Raw genomic sequence first — 19634 nt, 5'->3', positions numbered from 1 at the left:
AGCCTCATACCCTGTGACACTATAATTGTGCCAACTGGGATGACCTCCAGAATTTTTATGACTCATTTCCATTATCAGATTACTGCTTTCACTCTCCTGATAAACATCTGTACCAAACTAATAACTGAAATAATCCTCACAGGAACGAGAGCCTTCATTTTCCACTCCACTGCAAATCCCAACCTGTATCCAAGCTTGTCATAAAATCCAAGGTTGTCAAAAAAATGTGCTTCTTCAGTCCATGATAAAAATGAAGCTTATGTGCAATGGCTTGAATTAAAAACTCCAGCTTCTCATTCATGTTACACAACAGCCAGAAATGTGTTAAAAAAAAAAAGTTATCAGTGATTCCAAAGCAGACTTCATAAGAATGAAATGCAATAAACTTGCCTCCTGCTCAACTGGCAGTCAAGCCTTATAGTCCTTTGCTAAGGTTGTAGGGTGTAACTTCTGCCCTTCCCTGTGTACCTCTCTTGCATCCTGACGACACCATGGTAACCTCACCCAAGGAAAAGGACCTTTTTACATTGGATTTTTCTTCCAACTCCTGCCTGGATGACCAAAACAAATCACTTCCTGTACTTCCACTGCATGTCTCCTCTGAACTTTTGCCAAAAGGACATCAGGAAATCCCTCATTACTCTTGATACTAATAAGGCTCCTGGTTCAGATGATATTCCACTAGTTATGCTCAAGACTTGTGCTCCAGAAGTAACACCCAGCTTGTATCACCTATATGTGAACTGTCATATTTTACTGGCATCGATGCAACAGCATGGAAGCAATCCTACATCCAGCCAATACCAAAAAGGGAGAGAAAAGTCAGCCATCTAACTAGTTATCCATTGTTCTCACCTCAGTACTTTCAAAAGTGATGGAAAAGGTTATCAACAGCACTTCTTCATTACCTGGCGATTCAACAGTGGATCACCAATATGGAATTCACCATTCTCGTTCTACAGCTGACCTCTTAACTAATTGTGTCTAGCACTGAGGCCTCCTGAACAAGCTGCCATCTTATGACCTCCCTTCTACACTCTATGATTAGATTTCCAACTTCCATTCCTCACTATTGTTCATTGTGTGTCATGGTGGATGGCTTCCTCTCATCAGATTTCCCCATCAATGCTGGAGTGCCCAAGATTCTGTGCTCTCACCCCCGCTCTTCCTCCCTTACATCAATGACTTCCTTTCTCTAACTTCCAATCCTGTTCACAGCTTTACCGTTGACAGTACTCTTCATTCCTCTTCCTCATTTGATAAACCCTGCATTACCCTAATGTTAGATGCCTCAAGATCTTCTGTAACTAGTGACTTAAACACTGACCTTATTAACATCCTCAAATGGAGTGAAGACAACTTAGTAAATCTCAGTGCCAAAAAAAAAAAAAAAAAAAAAAAAACTCGAGCCCTCCTTATCTGCAAGAAAAATCCTGCCTCGTTCCCTCTCACTTTTGATAATGTTCCAGTTTTCTTTCAAGATCAAATTTCTCTTGTTGGGTTGACTCTCACATCCAGTTTATCCTTGCACAAGCATATTACTTACATATCCTCTAAAAAGCTTGATGTTTTTTTTTTTTTCTGTTCTAAATGTTATTTCTCTTCCTCTCAACTCCTAATATTTAATGTCTCAGATCCAACCAACTTTGGAGTACTGTTCCCACACTTGGGGGAGCATCCAAGACCTCCCTAAGAATTCTTGAAGATATTCAGAAGAAGGAAATCCACTTAATAGATGACACTTCCCTCACAGACTCCCTTCAGTCACTTTATCATAATTGCTCTGTTTTAGCACTGTTCCTTTTTCTATGGGCATCGCTCCTCTGAATTGGCTGCTACCATTCCTCCACTTTCTTCTAGATATGTAAGAACTAGAGCAACTATTGGCCAACACCATATGCTGTCTAGCTCCAGACACACCAAACTAACTTCTCATCATATTTCTTCATTCTGTCCACTTCTATTCTTTGGAATAATCTCCCCGTACTGTTTTTCCCACATGGTACAACCATCTACTCTTTAAGAAACATACCAACAGGATACATTTACTATGTAATCACTTGCCCACACATAGCACTATATTGTTATAGATCTTGTGACCTTTATCTTGTGGGGTCGTGATAAAAAAAAAATCATCAGTATTTCTAAATGCTCATTTGAATATAGCTTTGTGTTATTTGAAATCGTTTTGTATAATTTTGGAACTAAAGATAGGTTGATTTAAAACAAAACTGCAGTTACTTGATAAATCATGATAATTGTTTCAAATACCTGTATTTTCAGCTTTGCAATTTTTGTGTTTGTCAGCCTCAGTGGTCTGTCACAGCCAAGTAACTTGATGCTGTGATGTTGCAGATAATCCCCTTTCAGTTGTCTGCTGTCTCTGTCATTTGTGTGTGTTCTCTGGTTGTTTGTCTCTTTTAGGAAACCCATGTTTCTGTCAAAAAATTTGAATACTTTTTTTTTTCTTCCCTAAGTCATTTCACGGTTTCCAATAATCAGGGTGGTGAACTGGAAATTGTTTACTACTTAAAAGTGTGGATTGAGTTCTTTTAAATAATAGTGCAAACTGAACAGGGGGGAAAAAATATATATATATATATATAATAGCACAAAATGGCTGTAAATATGAATAAATCTTTTAGCAGTAGAAAGAAAAGTTGTTTCATAATGATCTTTTCCTAGTTCATTTTATGCAGATATGTTATTATATTTTGCTGACCACTGAGAAATTTGTACTTGGGGTATTTGAAAACTGTCACATAAAAAAGTCCAAATCTGTGGATAAAAAAAAAAACATCTGGATTAATTATTATTATTATTATTTATGGCATCTCCATGGAATCCAGAAACTCATTGTGGGAGACTCAAATCAACCATCGCATACACAAATCCTATCATATCTCTCCTTGAATCCATTCACTGTCAGGGAACTCACACCCAGATCTGGAAATTCATTCCACTCACCACTCTCCATGAAAAAAATCTGGTCTCCACATCCCTACTAACCACACTCTTACACAACTTCAACAGATGGTCCATAGTTCTCTATTTGTCATATATTGAAAAATTTCACTTGCATCAATTTTATAAAACCCCTTTAATATCCTAAAAGTTTCTATTATGTCCCCTCTTTTTTGCCTATGAACTAAACTGTGTAACCCTGAAACCTTCAACCTATCCCCATAGGGAGTATCCCACAGACCTGTCACCATCTTGGACACTCGTGTCTGAATCTTTTTGATCACCTCCTGGTCCCCAAGAAACCAGGTGACCATATCTGTGCACAGTAGTCAAGATGTAGCAGAATCATAGCCTTATAAAGAGGGATAATAACTATTTTTTTTATCTTTACTTGTTAGTGTGTTTTTCAACATCCAAGTAATTTGTTGAACTATTTTACCAAGTTTTGCAGTATGCCCTCTGAACTTTAACTCTTTGTCCACCATTATCCCCAAGTCCCTAGGCTCATCAATTTCTTGCAATATACACCATATGCAACCTTTTCAACATGAAGTGTATAATCTTACATTTCCCAACATTAAATTGACACTCATTATCCTTTGCCCACAATGCCAATTTATTTAAATTCCTGCAGGATATCTATATCACCCTTATCAACTGTTGCTCTCCCCAGTTGTGTATCATCAACAAACACTGATTATCCTCTCTTAAATCTTTCCCTATATCATTGATATACAAATTAAAGAGTAGTGGCCCTGGTACCAGACCCTGAGGTACTCCACTAGTTGCCATCATTCTCCTGGACTCCACCCCACCATATACTACTGTCTGGTGTTTGTCCATCAGCCATCTTCCTATCCATGCTACTAGCCTCATATCCATTCCCATCCTCTCCAGTTTTTGTAATAGTTTTCCTTGTGGTATTTTGTCAAATGCCTTGGCAAAGTTGATCAGTATCATTATGTAGCCATTACGTTTATCCAATTCTACTGTCACTTTTTTTTTTTTTTAATAAAATGTGAATAAATTACTAAGACAGGACCTACTCTTTACAAAGTCATGTTGCCCATTATAGAGTATTACAGGGTTTCCCAAACTTTTCCGATCAAGGAACATTTCACAAATCCTGAAATTTTCATGGGACATCTTGGTTAATAAGTAATCTATTAATTAATTGTTAATTTAGTTGATTTTTTATTAATTAATAATTGGTCATTAATTAATAATTTATTAAACATCAATTAAACATAAGCATCATTAAATTAATTTTTGCTGATTTTCATTGACACATCCCATTCTGATCACCAAAAATTTTTAATATAAGTACTTACGAGTGAATGCAGACTTTTTCTCCTGTGTGCTGGTAGTTTTCCTCTCCTTTTGTCCATCCTGGAGATAGCTTTGTAGGCTGGTGGTGGATGACTCACAAACACCTTCAATAAGAGATTTCTTAATACCAAAATTAAACAAAGTCCCTTATCTCTTATTCATATTAAAATTTAAATCTGCAGGCATATTACTTTTAAAAAATCATGGCACTACGGTTTCGAAACTTTCACCCTACAATACGATCTTGCAAAGAAAGTATTCAGTATTACTAGATTTGAGAACCGGATACAGGCTCTCTTGATCTTCAATTTTAGTGGAAAAATTTCTTTATACTTCCTTGCTGATTGGTCACTAACATTTGTAATACAGATGTTATTTCTTTCAGTTTTGAGAACAGAGGATATGCCGCTGATTGTTATAATCTGCTTGCAGGCAATTTTTATGACTGGTCATAAACAGCGGTATTCCCTTTCCCAAATGTTGAAAGGTTTCGATATGTGAAAATTAATGATAATTCATGAATACTTCCACGTTTAAAAATACATGGCTTGGTCACTAACATTTGCTATACAGATGTTATTAGGCATTCTGGGTCTGTGCTTTTCGACATATTCACAAATATTATTGTCCTCAGAATATTTCCACTATAAAATTTTTATTCATGTAAAATGCTTAGAAAACTAAAATGACAAATTCCAGGAGAACTTCTTGTGGAACACTTATTCACCTTCTGCCGAACACAGTTTGAGAAACCCTGGAGTATTGTATCCCTATCCACCTGCTGTTGTATTTTACCTTTCACCAACTTTTGCAATCTGTTAACAAATACTCCATTTAATGCAACAGAAGTAGCCAAACAATCTGTAGTTAGAATTCCATAGCAAGAATGATGATATTGAGAGAGTTTGACCATCAAAGAAAAGCCATCATATTAGATTGACACTGAAGTCAGGAAATTTAGACAATTTTAAAGAAAAATGTTGAATCATGATTTCAGTGCCATTGAATAATTATTCATTGAAATTAACATATATTTTCAAGGACACTGATATATACCCTAATTGTATTCAGTTATCTTAGAGAATTGTTTCAGATATTTCCTGTTTTATAACCCATTGTTGAATAATTATTTTCAGTCTCCTGAAGTTCATTTGCCATGATCTGAGATCTTTATTGAAAAAACACTTTCTGGTGACAATCCTTATCTAGCATATGAATATCAAGAGTTTGAATTTTACAGCTTAGTTTTTTTTTTTTTTTTTTTTTTTGTACATTTTCAAGGGACAGCCAATTAATTTGAACTTATTCAAATATTTCATTTTGTTAGTGACAAATAGTGAACAGATTATATCGATAAGGAATTTAATTGGTAATTCTCATCTTTGGTAATATTTAGATCTCTAGTCAAGATCAGGCTTCTTTCTTCTTCTTGAGCTGAATTAACCTTTAGTCTTTTCTGGCACAAACACATGAAATCCTTAAACCTCTCAGCCTGTTTAATAATTTGGATATATAAATATTAAATTTATTAAATGTTAGACTACTGTTCTCACATTTGGAGTGATTCATCAAAAACCTCCAAAAAATGCTTGATGCTATCCAGACAAGGAAATAAAAGACATGAACAGGCTTAAAAAAAAAATAAGCAGGTGCAATTAAAAATACTGAATTTACACTGAACTCTAAACATTTGAGAGAGAGAGAGAGAGAGAGACATGTATAGGAAGAATATAGATACACTAGCAAGTTGTATTATCTATTAAATAGTTCTCCATGCATTTACTCATACTATATTTTTTAATATATCAGTCACACACATATGAGAGGTTATTAAATCTATAACTAGAAGTGACATGTGAAAAAGTGGTTAAGAAAAAAAGACATCATCTTTGTGTGTTTCTTGAACATATGGAAGTTTGTAGTCTTTTGGGATAAAGGAAGTTAGGAAGGCTGTTTCAAAGACCATAGATGGAATGAAAGATGAGAAGTTGCTTAGGCTCGAAGCTGAACTTTGTGTGAATGTTAATCAACAGCTGCTCATATTTTTACATGCTTAGTGGAAAGAGGAGCAGTGATGGTGCTAGTATGGTGGAATATTGCCCATGAAAATACCTGTGCAAAAGGTATGAGGTAGAAACATAATGTCTTGGTCAGAGTAGGTCTGTGTGTGAGAGAGGAGAGTCATGTTATGTGGACTGCCTTCTTTCAGATAGCATCAAGCATTTTTAATGAGGTTTTTGATACTCCATTCTAAATTTAAGAATACTATTCTCAGGTTGGGTGATTTTGGATTTATATTGCTGACCTGGTTGGCATGTTCAAATCCTACCATGGGCAGTGATGTTTGTGATTGTCTTTAGGTAATAACTTTTACTAATAACTTTTCATAGATGGGAACCACATAATATATATATATATATATATATATATATATATATATATATATAGTGAATAATTAGAAGAGGAAACTAACTTTATTTTTTTTTTAACCATGTGCTTAACAGTAGTAAACTTCATATTATGTTCTTCACATCCAACTGCTTATTATTTAAAGACTATGGGTCTTCCTAGACTTATTGCTTTTTTTTTTTCTTATCTGCTTCCCTTGTTTGTGCATTTTTTATTTTATTTTTTTCTTAAAAAATGTTAGTTGATTTATAATTTTAGTTGCTTGTTTTATGATAGTCAACTTATGTTTTAAACATATTAGACACATATTAAGTATCTTTATATATAATGTATTGACTGTGGTCAGACCATAAGATGGAGTATTATTCATAATCCAGTGCATTTCTGCTATGCATAATAATTCTTTATATTCCAGTAATTTTTAATTTGCAGTCAGAAAATTTGCTGGAGCCAAGCTTCTATCTTTCAAAACTGTGAACAGTTTTCATTTCACAGTTTGAAAATGTAATAACCATCTTCTAGTTAACTGTAAATTCAAAAATAAAAATTATTTTGTAATTCATTGTGATATTTAGAAATGATAAATGAAATTTTTTAAAGGCTTTTCCTAATGTAACAAAAAGCAAAGTGATGTGTAAAGCTCTGGAGAAAGCTGAAGAACTACAAGAAAGTTTAAGCAAAAGGTACATTTTAAATGATTTCTTTATGAACTATTATATTATGACATAGGACACTTTTTTGTCATTAATATAAGGTTGTAGCTCTCTTTCAAGTTTTTTTAATAAGTTTGAATAAACAGAAAACTTAGTATTGATATTTATATTTTAAACAGCATTAAACAAATATTTATAAATATTAATAACATAAGACATTTTGTCTCATTCATAATGTGCTATGCATATTATAATGATACTAGCATACCAACAACATTCCTTATGCTGCTAACTCTCATTGTAATTGAGAGGTGGCATGATAAAAATGTGGATAGCAACATGGAATGTGGGCATGATGACCAGATGCAGTACTGAATTAGGTGAAGTTTTAATAGAAGACACACCAACATCTGTTGTGTTCAAAAGACAAAATGAAATGAGTATAAATCAAGAAATATTGGAAATGGATACAAATTCATCTACCATGACAAGATAGTAAATCGTAACAGAGTTATTTGTTTGGTTACCGGCAGTGAACTTCAAGAGCTTATTGGGGAAGTTACTGATTGCATATCTAATCAGTAATAAGTTATTGTATATTCACCATTAAATTAGCACTTGACAAGCAACCATGCATGAACATTATCTCTGCTTAATTGCCTAGAATGTAAGGTGGGATCATCAGAGATCCCACCTTACATTCTGGGCCACCTACAATCGCCCATAGAGGCTGCACCACCTAGATAGGACTTTAGAGTCACCCAAGTGGGAGACTGTAGTATTGACGTGACTCTAGTATTGTGTGATATTTGAGTGTATGTTGCATTAGTTTTTTTGTAATCCCTGAAGATGTCTCAGTGGCTGAGACGAAATGTTGGAAGTATTAAAGTCTGTTTTAATCTTTTCCGAGTGCTGTATACATTCCATTAAGCCTCCAACATGATGACCTCATAGCATTTAAGTCTCAACACATGCAGATATCCTCCTTGTAGTTCTATATATACCCTTCTTGACAGAATATTCCTCATGTTTCAGTCTCCCAAGTCAAGATCTCATGGCCACTTTTGAATCAGAGGCAAATCAGGTACTAAGTAATATCAGGTTGCATTGTCACTTAAATAGAATGGGAGAAGAAAGATTAGCAAAACAAGTGCTCTTTGCCAGGCTGACAGCAAAAAAAAAAAAAAAAAAACCCTGAGAAAGACCAAGGCCTTGGTGGATTGATTTAGTAAAAAGTGCTTTAGAAGACAGAAATGTAAGATCTAATAATATTGGAGTCTTGACAGATATTAGATTAATTTGGAGGAAAATTGTCTATTGGAAGTTGGTAGTGATATAACTTTTCATCTAGTACTATAATATCCTGTACATCCTTGAGAGTACATGTCAGGAATTTGATGATAATGGTGATCATAGGAAGCTTTGATTATAAAGTATATTATACTTGACAAGAAATTACATTCTTGTTTTAATCCTTACCGATGTGTAAGCAAACAAAGTTTACTTGTTCCTATTAGATATGTATATATATATATATATATTGCATTATGCACTGTCACTACCCAGAATTGTTTGAAACTTCATTAATGTCTCATCAGTGTGCAAACTGGATCCAAGAAGATATAAGTTGAATCAATGCTGAAACAGGTGTGAGTAGTGACCATTTCCACAATACATGGCAATATGCACATCCAAACGAAAGATTCTTTGCATTATGGGATTTTAAGGTAATTAACTTGAAGTCAATGTCATATACAGTAATTTACCATTTATCTAACCACATTGGGATGGCAGTTTGCTGTTTTGATAATCGAAGAGCCGGGTAATTGAAGTATTACATGGTAATGTACCAAGAGTCGGTTGACATGCAAGGGTCAGTTAATTGAAGGGATGTTGTTTTGAAGATCAAATACATGGTACACTATAAGATAACCTGAAAAAGAGTAAGCTCTTTTTCAGGTTATCTTGGAAGTAAAGAAATATAGGCTGTACTGCTTTTGAAGGTAGCAAGATAATAGTTCGCTGTTACTATGGCAACAGTCGTCAGAGACCACGTGATAGATAATTGCATTTTCCAAAAATAAGTTCCCTGTAACAATTTAATGGTATAAAACATATAATTATGGCATCGGCATATAAGGAAGTAGTAAAATAATTATATACAAAGTACCACATGATGTGATAATAAACAATTTTAGAAACTATTTTATGCAGCATAAGCCTATAGTACAAATTGTAAGAAAAGCCAGAAATGTAGCTTATTCCACTACTTCCAAGATAACCTCAAAAACAGTATAGTCATGAAGCTTCTTCACGTGCATTCACTTGTTTTGAAGAGAAGAACCAGGAATTGTTTTGCAGTTGCATTCATTAAAATCTCTATATTCCTTTTTGGTTTATATTAGAGACTGAAATAGCTGGAAAAATTATCAGCGCATCCAAAATTGATTTGAAAGAGCTAAAACCAGAAAATGAATTATGTTCAATTTTTATGTTCAATTATGTTTGATTTCTTGCCATTGCTGTTGGTCATAACTTTTGTCTAACCCTGTTTCCTGCTTGAATGTCTCTTTGCATTGATACCCACAGAAAAAGCTAATCTCCTAGTTACTTACTTTTCTTTAGTTCTTACATAGACAGTCTTGTTAAGTGTTCTACAACCTTTCCAGAAATGCAGCATCAGTGCTCACTTCCTTTATTTTTTTTCCCCAGAAAGAGATCAGAAAAATCTTAACCAAACCAGATACCAAAAAGTCTCCTGGTTGGGATGACATTTCTGTGATTTTTTTGAAGGTTCCAGAATTAACTCTTGATCTATAAATTAGCCCATATTCAACCCACTCCTAAGAAGAGTGTCAAATTGCTACCATCAAATACCATCCAGTTTCACTCGCATTAGTTTTTTCTACTGTAATGGAGAAAACCATTAGCACTCAACTTCTGCACTATTTGAAGCATCTAACTAATGAATGATTGCCAACAAGGATTCCACCACTGTTGGTCAATAGAGATCATCTTGCTTATCTCACCTACCTTTGGACAAATGTTGTGGAAAAGTTTGGGATATCTCCTGTGATTGCTCTTGATATGAGGCATTTGATTAGGTTTGGCACAAAAGCCTGTTAACTAGCTCCCCTTGTGTGGTCTGTCTTCTTCTGCAACTGGGTTGTCAATTTTCTGTCTGGATGTACATTGAATGCGACGATGGATTTTTTATTCTCAAGCTTTTCAACTACTGCTTTTACACCACAAGGCTCAGCTTTTTCATCTACTTTCTTATATATATCACTGACCTTGAGTTGGCTGCAGATTCAATACACTGCTGATGAGAGCACTCTGCATTTCTGTTTCTCATTTGACAAACCTTTTCTGATGCAAATCACCATCAGGAATATCATCTAAATTCTAATCTCCAAACCATTCACCAGTGGATTTCTGATAACCTTCAGTTTCAATTCTAGTAAAATGTTGTCCTGTCTTTATTTCTCACAAAAACAAACTTGTTCTTATCTTATTTTTGATATCACCCAAATTTCTGTACAAGATACAATTTCTCTTTTTTGAGATAACTAACCTTAAATTTGATAAACATTAAACATTTTAAGAAATTGGGGTGCTTAAAGGTCAAAGCTGTATAACTAAGAGGAGACCTCCACCTTTAAAGGAATGCAAAGAACTGACCAGGACTTCTGACCTAATGTCCAATCCTCACCTTTTCGTGGTGCACCCTGTTGGGTATCTACCTGGATACTGAACGAACGAGGATGGGCTAGCAGTTTGGGATTTAGCCGACCAAATTGTATTCTTATTGACTTAAACCAAATTAAAAAAATGATGGTACAGCATGACAAAATTTCATGCCAGCTGGGGCGTTGCCCATCATGGCCCTGTTGTTTTCACCAGGGAACCAGGGTTAACAACGAAAAGTTAGCTACTTGAACAAATCGGAAAAAATACTCCAACTCAACATCACCAGAGTTAAAGATCGGTACTATCAACATAAGAAGCCTGAATGGCAAAGAAATGGAGCTAGCTGAGGAATTAGATAAGTACCAGATCGACATAATGGGGGTGACTGAAACAAAAAAGACAAAAAATGGTGAGATCTTTCTGAGCAATAAATACAAAATGGTATATTCAGGCAATGACAATCAAGGAAAAGAAGGAGTAGCCATTGTATTCAACACTAAATACAAGGCTAATCTCCTTGAATGGCAGACAGTCTGATGTGGAGTGATGTGGGCAAATATGAGAATGGGGAACTGGACAATGAGACTTATTTGTGCCTATGGTCCCACAGAAGGTTCTACTAAGGTAGAAGTGGAGGAATTTTTTGAGAATTTAAAGAAAGCATCTGACACAATGAAAAAGAAAAGTTGGTCCTTGTTAGGGATCTAAATAGCAGAGTAGGAAATGCTTGTGAGACATACAAGAATATTACTTAAATTAAAGGGATATTAAATCCCACATAGTTTTAAAACTGAATAAAAAACTCAAAGATAGGAATCAGAGAGTTTCTTGCCGAATATAGTAAAAAGTATAAAGTATCGGCGACACTAGTGTTAGCCAATGCAAGTGACCCTAGTACGTAGTACAATACCGGACGACTCGTTGCAAAGGTGGGGGAGTTCAGATCGCTATTCTTAGGTATTTTCCATAATGTAAAAACATGTGGGATTTAATATCCCCTTAATTTAAGTAATGTTTTCATTGCCGAAATGAAGCTTATTAGCTCTTTATACTTAAGTAACTTAATGGTTGCACCTGTTTGGAAAACTCGTTCGCAGAGTATATAAGTTCTTTTCGCTATTCACGTTGGTATTAGGTCTAGCTACTCACTGATGAAGCCTCAAAAAAGGCTGAAACCGGTCTGGGTAGTGACCTCCCTCCATAATGTAATAACAGCATACATTTCCTAGGAAATGTGTTTTTACATTATGGAAAATACCTAAGAATAGCGATCTGAACTCCCCCACCTTTGCAACGAGTCGTCCGGTATTGTACTACGTACTAGGGTCACTTGCATTGGCTAACGCTAGTGTCGCCAATACTTTATAGTTTTTACTATATTCTGCAAGAAATTCTCTGATTCCTATCTTTGAGTTTCTTATTCGGTTTTAAAACTATGTGGGATTTAATATCCCCTTAATTTAAGTAATGTTTTCATTGCCGAAATGAAGCTTATTAGCTCTTTATACTTAAGTATACAAAAATATATTGGGAAAATTTGGAGAAAAGAGCAAAGCTAATAACAATGGCAAATGTTTGTTGGATTTCTGCTCAGGACATGGACTAGCTATTACTAACACCATGTTCCAACATAAAAATGTGCACAAATTCACATGGAGAGAAGAGGCAAGGAATATGAAAAGTCTCATTGACTATGTTATTGTTGATAGTGATGTTTTCTCCCTTGTGCAGGGCACCAGAGTGTACAGAGGATTTGAAATTTGAAGTGATCACTATTTAGTCTTGAGCAGGATAAAATTGAATTTCATATTGAAAAGAATAACATGTAAGAAAGTTTTAAAGCAAATAAAAGTTGAACAGCTCTCAGATGTGAACTGTAGACTAAAATACACAAAGATTATTGAACAAAAAATGAAAGAGTTTGAGAACAGGAACCAAACCTTGGAGATTCAGTGGCAAACTCTGAAGGAAACATTGATTGATTCTGCCAGAAAGGCATGTGGTGAGGTTGTGTGCAAAGATAAAAAAATCAGAACTCCCTGGTGGACACAGAAAGTTAAAGAGGCAGTGAAGGAAAAGAAGAAAGCATATCAAAAGTTCCTGGCAAATAAGTCAGCTTGTGCTCTTAGAGAATACAGAAACAAATGTAAGAAAGCTAAACAGTGTGTAAAACTAGCTAAACAAAAGTCATGGGAGGACTTTGGCAAGAACATAGAAAATAAGTATCAAGAAGGTGGCAAAATATTTTGGAGGTTGTTGAAGAAGCTTAAAAATGGAGGAAAGAGTACTGTAAAAGGAGTTAGAGATGATAAAGGTGACATGAAAAAGGGAGAAAAAAAGATATCCTTGAAGTATGGAGTAATTTCTTCAAAAAATTGCTAAATTGAACAAGCAGTGATAGCACAGTGGTAAAAAACACTCAACAGGCATACAGTCAGGAATACATAATCATACTTGAATTAGAAAAAGCCATCAAAGGCTTAAAATGTGGAAAGGCAGCAGGAGTAGATGATATTCCACCAGAAATGCTGAAGTATGGTGGTATAAAAGTCTTGCAGTGGCTGCACTGCATAGTTCAGAAGACCTGGATAGTGGGACGAATTTCGGATGATTGGAGTAGAGCCCTCATCGTACCCATATATAAAAGGGGAAATAAAATTGAATGTGAGAATTACAGAGGTATTTCCCTACTGAGTGTTCCTGGCAAGATCTATGCAAGTATACTTGAGAAACAGTTGAGAAGAATTGTTGAAGAAAAGCTTGGTGAAGAATAAGCTGGATTCAGGCCAAATAGAGGCTCAGGATCAGATCTTCACTTTATGACAAATAGTGGAGAAATCATGGGAATATTACAAAGATCTCTATTTGAGTTTTGTAGATCTGGAAAAGGGATATGATAAGGTGCTAAGAGAGAAGCTATTCAATATGCTACAATTATATGGTATCAATGAGGCATTATATCAAGCAATACTTAGTTTTTATTTGAGTTGTAAGTCAGTAGTTAGAATTGAAGGAAGTACAGGAAGATGGTTTAATGTTAAATCTGATGTGAGACAAGGATGTACATTATCCCCTCTCTTTTTCATTATCTATATGGATCACATTATGAAGGAAAGTGGTATTAAACATGATATCAAAATTGGAGATGTTAATGTCAGCTCTTTGCTTTATGTGGACGATGTTATACTTCTAAATAAATCTGCTTCTAGTCTGCAAGATTCACTGGCTAAATTGAAAAACAGTTGTAATAGATATGATATGAAGGTCAGTAATAAAAAGACAATGAAAATAGGCAGAATCTTTGAAAATGTCAACTGTGTTGTGAATGGAGAACCTGTGGAACAAGTAAAACATTTCAGCTTCTTAGGCACGATTTTTAGTGACGATGGTAAATTAAATATAGAAATAGACAACAGAATCAGCAAAGCTGGTATGGTAGGAAGTTAATTGAATAAATTCATACAGAATAAGAGAGAAATTAGTCGGAACACTAAATTAGCTGTATACAAGACAGTGTTCAAACCAGTTTTAACTTATGAGAGCTGGGTCAGAAGTAAAACACTTGACCAAAGACTAGAGACTGCAGATAAGAGGGTCCTGAGAAAGATTAGAGGCGTGAACTGATGGCATCAATGGCAATATCATATTAAAAACGAAGATATTAGGAAAGAACGACATTGTCAGCAGAGCTAATCTCAGGTGGTATGGTCATATAAACAGAATGGCAAGGAAAGATTAGCAAAACAAGTGTTCTCTGCCAGGTTGGCAGGAAAACGACTCATAGCAAGACCAAGATATAGGTGGATTGATACAGCACAAAGTGCCTTAGACGATAGAAATATAAGATCTGATAATGTTTGGAGTCTTGACAAGTAACAGACCGATTTGGAGGAAAATTGTAGATAGGAAGTTAGTAATGATGTAATTTTTTTCATGTAGTACTATCATATCCTGTACACCCCTTGAGGGTACACGGCAGGAATTTGATGATGATGATGATGACATAAATCATAAAAGTTTCAAATTTTGTTTTTATTTGTTTTATATTTATTGTTTCACTATTCATAGCCAAAACTGTATTCATTTTTATTATTTTAAGTGCATAATATAAACTAAATTAACATAGAGAACACTAAATAAATACTTATAGCAAACAATTAGAGCTTTGATTATGCTGTCATGCAATAAAGGGTAAGCTTTTCCTGATTCATTTTGTTTGTTATTATGCATATGACATGAATTTTTCAGCTTTAGTAGACTGAATACTGAATCTCTCTACTGATTCGACTGATGGCGATATTTACAAAATATGCCAAATCAGCTAAACACCAAAGCAAAACTGAATACTTGGTGCATTCATCAAGTTTAAAAAATATGTTTAAATAACTGTAATAGGCGAATGGATGGCACTGAACTAAGTGATTGTGGAAAATAATTCAAATTGTAAAATAGTTATGTAAATAAAATGTTATTAAAATACAAAATAGAAAAAATAAATAAAATTGATAAAATACTGCATGCACCCATCTCCTCCCCTTCCTTCCCTTTGACACCCAACATGCAGGATCACATTCCCATCCCATATGTTAAGGGGGCATCAGAAAAAATTGCCATAATTCTCTCAATTCAAATATGATCTCCTTGCCACTTTAAAGAACTACAAGGTATCTGATGACAGCAGATGAATTACAGTCAAAAAGAATAGGAGATAGGTCAAAGGATGGATATTAACTAGTAGATCAGTTATCATCAATCTTGAAGAACACCAAAATTACATCTATAGTCATCTGTATGGGAAGTCAGGATTGGTGGACCATGCTCTGGATACTCCTCCACATAGGATCAGATAATGGAAAACATCTATATTACATAGAAGTCAATATAGGTCTGAGAGACTACTTTCGAAATCAACATTAATATGAAGCCCTTTTCCAACCTCACAAGTGTGGTTGCATTAATTTACTTCTGCTTTCAGTTGCAGTTTTAATGATTTTCCACAATTATTAGTTCAGTGCTGTGTGCCTGTCACAATTATAATTGGGCTCTGATGATGCAAAGTAGAAAATCAGTGAAATTTAGTGAGTTGAATAAATGTGTTTTTCCTCGCTTTCTATATACTAATGCCAGAAGTATCAGGACAAGAGGGAGGGGTTTTTGATATTGGTTAGTGCAATCTTGCCAAAGGTTATAGGCATTAGTGAGACTTGGCTAACAGCAGATGATGTAGTTACAGGAATAGAATATTGAAGGGTTTAGTATTTTCAGGGAAGATAGAGAAGATAGGATGGGGGGGGGGTACTGCTGATGATAGCAGATGAATTGCAGCCAAAAAGAATAGAAGATAGATCAGAAGATGGCTGTTTATTTGAAGCAGTATGGTGTTGAGATCAAGACCAGTAAGACAAAATATACAGTTGGTTGTTGCTATAGGCAACAACCAACTGTATATTTTCACAGATGATCTGGAAGATTGTAAAACATGAGGAGTATTCTGTCAAGAACATGTATATGTGAAATTACAAGGCAGGTAATTATGATAAGCTTAGGAGGAAGCTTAAATCTGTGCTTTGGCATAAAACACTGCAAGGGAAGGTGTTAATTAAAAATGAGTTATGAATAAGGTTAGGAGAGTTAATCAGGTAGTTGGAAGGCAAAATCAGATTACAAGAAGACTCTACTTGAGCAGACCAAAAGAAATCCCAAAGCGTTCTTTCGTTATGTGGCAAGTAAGAGGAAGAATGATTATGGAAGATTAATGATTGATGATGTTCACGAGAGCTGAGACTTTAATTTAAGTCTCAGCTCTGGTAGAGTTCCAAGGGAGTGGAAAGAGAGCAAAATAATTCCCTTGCATAGGTAGGTTCTAAGGCTTCAGTAGCAAATTATAGACCAATCAGTATCTCAGGCATGGTGGTAAAAGTAGTGGAAAAATTGGTGATAAAGAGAACTCATGAATGGGTAGGTAAAAATATGTACTATGTAAGGGGCAACATAAACAGCTGAGTTGGATAAAGGGAATGGCTACACAGTGATTCTGCTGAATTTTGCAAAGGCATTTAACAGAATGCCAGTAGGAACTCTGTTATAAAAATAAGAACAAATGGGGATGGATATGGCACTGGTTATGTGGATAAGAGGGTGGCTGCTGGACAGATATCAAAAAGTGGTATATGGAGGGGCAGAATCAAGATGAAAACAGGTGACTAGTGGTGTGGCACAAGGTTCAGTCCTGGGACCACAGCTGTTTAATTTGTATGTGAATGATATAGGAAATAACTGGAAAGGAAATATTCAGTTGTTTGCTGATGATGCAAAATTAGGTAGAGTAGTAGTTCATGAAGGCAATGGAGAGCTTGCAGGATGATTTAAATAGGCTGTCAGTATGGACAAAAGATAATGGGTATCAGTTTAATGTAGAGAAATGTAAAGTTTTGCATTTTAGGATAAATAGATTACAAACTGTGTACCACATTGATGGAACTGTACTCCTGGAAATAGATGAAGCTAGAGATTTAGGGGTTGTGGTAGACAGAGAGTTAAGGTTCGGAGGACATATGGTTAAGGTAGCCCATGAGATTACTTGGCTATTGAAGAACACATTAAGAAGTAGAGATTAGGAAGTTGTTATTCTTCTATATAAGGCCTCGATACATCCACCTCTGGATTATTGTGCTCAGGTCTGGTTCTCCCGGGTTTCTTGTGGATGAGGAAGCAGTGGAGAAGATTCAGAGGCAAGCGACCAAGATGCAGAGTTGTCTGTGGAATGTTCCCTATGAGGATAGATTAAGTGAGGGTGTGTGGATTGCAGAGATTGGTTGATAGGAGAAAAAGAGGGGATATGATAGAAACATTCAAGTTACTTTAAGGGTTTTATAGGATAGATGCAGGAGAAATGTTTCAGCACTTGCTAGCGGGTTATCCCTCTCTTGTTAAAATCCTACTCTTTTTGGCTTCAATTCTTCTGTTATCACATCAGTAAATCTCTTCTCCATTCTTTTTTGCTCTGTCCTCTCTGAAACTGCCATACCCCCTTGCATCTTCTCCATATAACTTATTATTCTTTGTTACAAGGGGGTCAGCCTTGTAAGTTAAATAAAGGTGTGGTTGGTAGGGCTGTGAGGACTAGATTTTTTGCTTGGAGAGTTGTGAATGAGTGGAATGGGTTGTTGGAGTCAGTTGAGTGCTTTGTCTGTTAATGGGTTCAAGGAGAAGTATGATATACTGTGTAGATAGGTTGAATCTCCCACAATGAATCTCCAGACTCCATGGTGGTGCCCATAAGATGATGATGATGATGATAATAATAATAATAATACATCCTCCTCCCTCCCTCCTGATTCTACATATCAGAATTTGATGATGATAACAATAACATTTCAACTCCAGACTCAGATCATATCTTTTTTCTTCATTCATCCCTTCTGTTGCTGTGTTTTAGACCTCTTTCCTTTTATGTTTTTAATGGAGTACTGTCTGTACTTAAATCTAGAGTTGGTATCTTTTTGTTTCTTCTCAATTTTCTGCCGACCTGTGATACTAATATACTGCGGATTAAAGAAATTGTCATTGATGGGATCTCCATAAGAAAAAAAAAAAAAAATTGAAAAAATGAGCAGGAGACCATTGCATATAAAGTTTCCAAATTGCATGACAAGTGGATTTAGAGTTGATATTCTGACAAGCTCTTTGTATTGCATCAAGTCAGTCTGCATTTTTTACTTGATAACTGCTTTCATTCTTCCCCAGCACATAGCTGGTATTCACTTCTTATGTTGGATTCTTTTCATATTGTTGCCTGATATTTCTTTGCAAAGTAACTGGAAATTGCATTTTGAAAGCAAATCACATTGATTCTGTTAATGTTAATTTTCAAAATGCACAGTTTTGTAATTCTGCAGACATCCTGTGCATATTAGAAATTATTTTCAAAAAGTGAACATTAAGAAAGCTAAAATTGATGTGCAACTTGAGAGCATAACAATAATGAATGGAAAATGCAAGAAAATAAGTGACTATCACTAATTTGTTTTAATTATCTTTCATTTTAGCAGAAATATTACTCTGTGATGATTTATTTTTGAATTGAAGGAATGAAATGATGCAGTTTTTCATTGAATACATTAATGTATTATTTCTTATAGGTATAAGATACTAAAGGAAGCATCTGAAAAGGAATCCACACAAGAAGAAGCAGAAAGGTTAAGTGAAAATTCTTTTCCTGTGGAAACTGTGGAATCTTTCAAAAGTGAAGGCAAAATTGGGCAAGTTCCTGCTGCTAAATTGTCAACTGATACTGTGGGTAAATAGAGCTTACAGAACAGATGTTCTATGCATATTAACAGATATTTTATTAAATTTGAAAGTATGAAAAAATATACATTTGTTATTTATATTTGTTTACTAAGCATTAAATATATTTAGTCATCTCTCACTCAAGCAAATACCATTATAACAGCAGCTTGTTATAACAAACTATTGAAACTGATGTGGTTGAATTTTAATCCACAGCTTGTTAGTTGGAGAGAGGATATGCTATAAATTGACTAGTTTGAAAGTATATATTGTAATGAGAAGATAATTGCCAAGAAA

General features: G+C 35.0%; 1 protein-coding gene across 1 annotated transcript in view; it reads left to right on the top strand.

The window, feature by feature from the left end:
• LOC150101159 (ubiquitin carboxyl-terminal hydrolase 8-like) overlaps nt 1–19634 on the top strand; it is a 338380-nt gene that overhangs the window by 28277 nt on the left and 290469 nt on the right. Inside the window, exons 4-5 of the mRNA XM_090401220.1 lie at nt 7303–7385; nt 19187–19344. Coding sequence (XP_090257346.1) covers nt 7303–7385; nt 19187–19344 — 241 coding nt within the window. The remainder of the gene's footprint in view (nt 1–7302; nt 7386–19186; nt 19345–19634) is intronic.

Source organism: Typopeltis vanoorti, chromosome 12, assembly GCF_054136105.1.
Source record: "Typopeltis vanoorti isolate ZY-2024b chromosome 12, IOZ_Tvanoo_1.0, whole genome shotgun sequence".
Lineage (NCBI taxonomy): Eukaryota > Metazoa > Arthropoda > Arachnida > Uropygi > Thelyphonidae > Typopeltis > Typopeltis vanoorti.
Note: the sequence above shows the minus strand (reverse complement) of the source record. Positions and strands in the feature narration are given on the sequence as shown.